Source organism: Triticum aestivum, chromosome 6A (assembly GCF_018294505.1).
Source record: "Triticum aestivum cultivar Chinese Spring chromosome 6A, IWGSC CS RefSeq v2.1, whole genome shotgun sequence".
Taxonomy (NCBI): domain Eukaryota; kingdom Viridiplantae; phylum Streptophyta; class Magnoliopsida; order Poales; family Poaceae; genus Triticum; species Triticum aestivum.
In genome coordinates this window covers 576,236,806-576,242,570 of record NC_057809.1, presented here as the reverse complement: position 1 = coordinate 576,242,570, position 5,765 = coordinate 576,236,806, and the positions used below count along the sequence as shown (strand labels likewise).

At 46.0% G+C, this 5,765-nt stretch overlaps 1 protein-coding gene across 1 annotated transcript in view; it reads left to right on the top strand.

Annotated features, from left to right (window-relative positions):
• Positions 1-708: 708 nt before the first annotated feature.
• LOC123128641 (uncharacterized) overlaps positions 709-5,765 on the top strand; it is a gene marked incomplete in the record, with an annotated part of 5,629 nt that continues 572 nt past the window's right edge. Inside the window, 8 exon segments of the mRNA XM_044548709.1 lie at positions 709-1,185; positions 3,948-4,086; positions 4,174-4,324; positions 4,530-4,655; positions 4,730-4,810; positions 4,893-5,085; positions 5,195-5,477; positions 5,577-5,765. Of these exon segments, the coding sequence (XP_044404644.1) occupies positions 940-1,185; positions 3,948-4,086; positions 4,174-4,324; positions 4,530-4,655; positions 4,730-4,810; positions 4,893-5,085; positions 5,195-5,477; positions 5,577-5,765 (1,408 nt within the window).

Below are 5,765 nucleotides of genomic sequence, written 5' to 3'. Positions count from 1 at the left end.
TAAACGTCTGGGTGAACACCTCGGGCACCGTCAAGATCGAAAATAGCCACCCATTCGATTGGCCTCGTCCATCGCCACAAGAACAGGAAGGGGTTGCTGGACGACATCGAGCTGTCCGAGCATCCGTGACCAAGAAAGCAATGACACCGCCAAAGCCCGCTGCCTTGCTGCAGAGCAAGCCCGCGCTGCCAGACGTCCTGACGGGCTTCCCTCCTCCTCGTTCTACTCCGACTCTGACGCCCCTCGAGATGGCGACCCCTACGCGGTCTTCGCCATGTACAAGCGCCGCCCCGGAGAAGACAAGGGGAAGGGCAAGGCAAAACGGGGAATCCTGTCCATTCCTAGTTTAATTCGTAGTATAAACTACTTCCTCCGTCTCAAAATAAGTGTCTAAATTTTATACTATCTTTAGCACAAAGTTATACTAAGGTTAAGACATTTATTTTTGGACGAAGAAAGTATTAGTAGAATCCGGTGCTAGAACCCTGCGCAAAAGAGAGGACAAGTGAGAGGAACGGGGCGCAGGAAGTACCAGTAGTAGTACATCTGATATGGGTTGACAATCCCGCGGCGGCGCGTGGGTTTCCCGAAATTCACACCGCCCACCCACACGGCCCTCAAACCCGCAGGCGTACCAGCAGCAGCACCGGAACAGAAAAGAGAAAAGGAATCGCCAGCCCAGCCAGCATCAGCGATGGACCGAACCGCAAAAGTGAGAGCGCTCACCTCAATCTCATGCAGCAGCAGCAGCAGCAGCAGCTAATCACTCCCACCGATTATCTTTTCTCCCTTCCTTGCCCCCCTCTCCCACTCCCTCCCCTCACCTCCGCCCCGCTCCCATGGCGTGCCCCCCAAAACCCTAGCTAGCTCGCCCCGGGACAGCCCCCGTCTCATCCTCCTCCCTCCGCGGCCAGCAGTCGCGCCCGCGCCGGCGCCGGCATGGACCACCACCACCACCACAAGGCCGGGGTGCGGGGCCGCCTCCGCGTCACCGCGGCGCGGCGCCGGGCGTGGCAGCAGCAGTCCGCCTGCTGCAAGCGGCCGGCGCGCCGCGACCCGGTCGACACCGTGCGCAAGTTCATGCGCCGCGAGATCGGCGGGGGCCACCGACGGCCCCCGCGCCCCGCCGCGCCCTCCACCTCCGCCTTCTCCTGCCCCGAGAAGTTCCGCAACTTCCAGCTGCAGGTCCATCCCTACTCCCTCTGCACTCCCCTCTTAGGTCTACATACACCCTCCTCGGATTATCTCAGCGGCGCCCTAGAATTCACTCTTCCCGCTGATCGGAGAGTTTTTTTAATCTGATTAGGGTTGTTACTTTAGCTGATTTATTTATCCATGCGACCCCTGTTAGCAAGCAAATTGCGACGCGTATCAAATGACACTAGTATTTTGGTGAACGGACTGAGGATCCTTGTAACGAGGTGTGGATGCGACTGGATCTGGGAATTATGTTAGACTGCTAGTGGCTGTATTCTAGAAAACTGACAGTTACCATATGCCCTCTCCCCAGTTTTCTGCACATAGGAAGTTAAAGTAGCCAGTGCGAGAGTTTTCTGGTTTAAATTTAGGTTTTCTCTTCTATCAGTAATTCAGCGGACGGTTGTTGTTGGTTGCGTGGGATTCTTCGTAGCATCATTTGCCATAGCAACTCGTGCAACAATTGGATGGGCCAGGGTTGGAGGGTGAAATGGCTGAAAGTAACTTGAATACTTGATGATTAGTTGTATCAACTGCCTGGAGTGGTTGGCATATATTTAGCCCAAGTTTTGAAATCCAGCGCATTGATAGGTATGTTTGGTTCTAGCCCGAGTTTGCACTAGCAAATATATGGCTAGCCAAAATTTCGTTGAGCTTTTAGTTGCCCAGAGGTTGGAATGGCCAACATTGGCAAGAAAAATGAACCAGACTGGGCAAAGAATCATTGGCATGCCAAAATGTTAGCTACCATCTAAACAAAGACCAAATGTTTGGTCATGACAAAAAAATTGGTAGGGTGAGCTTTAGTCACCATACAAACATAGCCGTCTGGTTTAGCCACAGGTCACTAATGTTTGTTTTATTACCTTCCCAACCATACCTGATCAAGTCATGAGTTCAGAATCTGGTTTTGGCTGCATAAATAAAATATTAGAGTTTGCACTCTGTATTTCCATAAGCATTTTTTTTGCCTGAAAATGGTCCCTGGGCTGAACCAAACCAGTTTTTTGGCTGCATAGATAAAATATCAGAGTTTTGCACTCTGTATTTTCATAAGCTTTTTTTAATTACATTTTTTTGCCTGAAAGAAGTCCCTGGGCTGAGCCAAACCAGAAGGCACCATTGCCAGTTCCTGTTGGACCACTGGTTTGATCTTGTATTTTAATATACGGCTCATCCCTTGAGAGAAAATTATCGGTTACATCCAAGCACAACGTCCTGTAGCGAATCCGGCACAACGAAGTGTCCCGTCCACCAAAGAGACCAACAGTGCAACATCCGGATAGTGCCACCCAGTGGCAGGGATGCGCACGCTGAAATCTAGAAAAAAAAAGCATATCAGCCAGGCATTAATCACATATGCTTGTGCGTTGCAACGGGAGAGAAAATTATGTGTTATGTGCAAGCACAACGCCCTGTAGTGAGGTTCACTGCGAAAAAATGCTAGCTCTCCCGTCCACCAAAACGACCAACAGTTCAAGATCCGGATGGTGCCACCTGACAGCAGGAAGGCGCGCACCAAAGCCTAAAAGGGAATGCATATCAGCTAAGCATTATTTTAGGAGAAAAGAGAACCGACACATGAGAAGATAAAAAAAGTTAACTAACAACACACATCTTTTTGCGCACTGACACATCCATTCCTTGATTGTGTAGGCAACTCGAGAAGGAATATCATCAACTCGATCTCCGCCTTTACTCCAGCCCACAATACTTCCTTTAGTTATGCACTTCTTTTCCAGCCCACAAATCTTTATTCAATTTACTCCAGCCCATATAATCCTTCCTCTTTAATTATGCACCTTCTTTCCAGCCCACGATCCTTCCTTTAATTATATGCGTCATGCAATTAGTTTAAATAGCAGGAAGGCCACCCGTTCAGCCCACAAACACCCACGTTTTATAGCGCTGTCATGCAGCGTGCAAAACCTCTCCACCTTGCATGTGAGGGATCCCGTTTAATTAGCTCACGGCAGACAATGGCGTTGAACGTATGTAAATTGGTGAAATTCAGTTTTGTGTAGCGAGGTGGGACTATTCAACATGAAATATCCATGGTTTTTGTCTGCTGATGATGTTTGCATGTGCTGATGGAGCTGGCCCAGCCGCTTGGGTGTAGGCCGAGGCTCAATATGGCTCTGTGGCCTTTGCGTTTGTTTGAATATATATAAACATAATACAACCTTTGATATTCAGAAGTGTATGGTGGCCTAGTTGGTTAAGGAAGTTAGAATGCCGTGTGTGGTTTCTAGTTCGAATCCCACCCGGGCTTAATTTTTGTCATTGAATTATTACTATATTAAACACATTCCGTGGGCTGGCCATTATCTAGACATGGTTGAAGGCCCAAGTTAGCAGTGCGAGACTGCGAGCGACGGGCAAAAAATAGGCAGTGCGAACCGTTTTTTCACCTACGAAACATTATTTTTTGGACTGCGGGTTGATTCTCATAAAGGACAGGGGGTTTTCTGAAAAGTATCATGACACCAGGAATATCACCTTCCTTTATTAGTAGGTATAGATATATCAGTTAAACGTGCCAATCACGAACTGGATGAGCTAAAATGTAAATAAATACATATGGAGAAGGGTTCCATGGCCCCACAAAGTTTGATCCAGCATATTTTATAGTCTGTCTATACCAAGTAAAAATCAGATTAACTTATTTATGCACAGATTTTTCAAATATCTAGTAACTTGGAGATTTGTAAACCGTGTAAAGGAAGTATGTCTTTCATTTGGTTTTGCAGGAAGAATATGACACATATGACGATCCGTTTGTCCAGCTGCCATTGGCATGGAACAGAAGGAGGATTATTGAGATTGTAGCTGCAAGAGATTTAATATTTGCACTCGCCGAATGTGGTCTTTGTGGTGCATTCAATCGAAGTAAGTCTCATTCTTCTACACTAATTGATTTTGCTCTGTTATTTACGTCTGTTATGTTCCTGATAAACCTTCTCATCATGTTGGCAGCAACAAACAAGCGCATTTGCCATTTGAATATAAGCCCGGATGAGGTGATTAGGAGTCTGTTCTATAATAAGAACAATGACTCACTTATCACTGTTTCAGTTTATGAATCAGATCGTTACAGTTCACTGAAGTGCAGAACAACTCCAATAGAGTAAGTGACCTTATCTTTTTCTTCTTAGACTAATTTGTGTGTTCCAGTAATTTCAGTGCACAACTGCTTATCTTTCTTTCTACAGGCTTCTGCTCCTTTTTTTTATGTTTCTGAAAAAAAGTTTTCAATGGGTCTGTCTCAATTCATACATGAGATGCGTATCAACTTTGACTAATTTATCTTCTTTCCTTGCAATGCATTTTAGATACATCCGGAGAGGCCAGCTACATGATGGATTTCCTTTATTTGAAACTGAATCGCTGAAATATCCTGGCTTTGTTGAGTTTGATGATGTTAATGGCAAAGTTTTGACTTTTTCGGCACATGATAGGTAAGTTACATTTTCTGCATTACAGTTTGGCAGCAGTCATATGTTGAATTGTTTAAAATGTTCCCTCTTTGCAGTACCTACAAGGTTTTTGATCTAAAGAATTACAACTTTCTGTATTCTATATGTGATAAGGACATCCAGGAGATAAAGATAAGGTTTGCTTGTTGCTAATATTATTCATCCTTGACGTAAATAGTTGATGAAATGTTCTTACATCCATGAATCCTCTCTCACCAGCCCTGGGATCATGCTTGTTATATACCAGAAGGCAAGTAATCATGTCCCACTAAAGATATTGTCAATCGAGGATGGAACAACACTGAAAACCTTCACTCAGTTGCTGCATCGAAACAGAAAGGTTGACTTCATCGAGCAGTTTAACGAAAAGCTTCTTGTGAAGCAAGACAAGGAAAACCTGCAGATTATTGATGTACGTTGCTATTATTACTTTGTCAACTCGTGGCAGCTACATTGCTACCTTAATTTGAGCTAACGTTTTCTTAGCAGTGAACTATGAGCTAACTTTGATCTCTGGGCAGGTCAGAAACTCTGGTCTGATTGAGGTGAACAAAACAGAGTTCATGACCCCTTCAGCGTTCATCTTCCTGTATGAAAATAATCTGTTCCTGACATTCTGCAATAGAACGGTTGCTGCTTGGAATTTCCGTGGAGAGCTGGTTACATCATTCGATGACCATGAGTTGTGGCATCCCAACTGCAACACCAATAATATATACATCACCGCCGACCAGGACTTGATCATCTCATACTGTAAAGTTTCAGGAGGCGGCACAAATGACGCTGATGATGAAGGCCGGGAAGGTAACAATTTCGCTGTGCATTGGTTTTACATGCTAATACCTGCTGTATTCGGTATAGCTTCAACCTGACTGAATTGCTGCATTCTCTGAATCCCCTCAGGTTCCCGCATGGGATCGATCAACATGAGCAACATCTTCACGGGGAAGTGCGTCGCCAAGATCTCGGCCCTGGACCCGACCCTCATGGTCGCTCCCCGGAGAAAAGGCGACACCAGCAGGTCCACCATCCGGAGCAGCGTGTCGGATGCCCTGGAGGACATCACGGCGCTCTTCTACGACGAGGACCGCA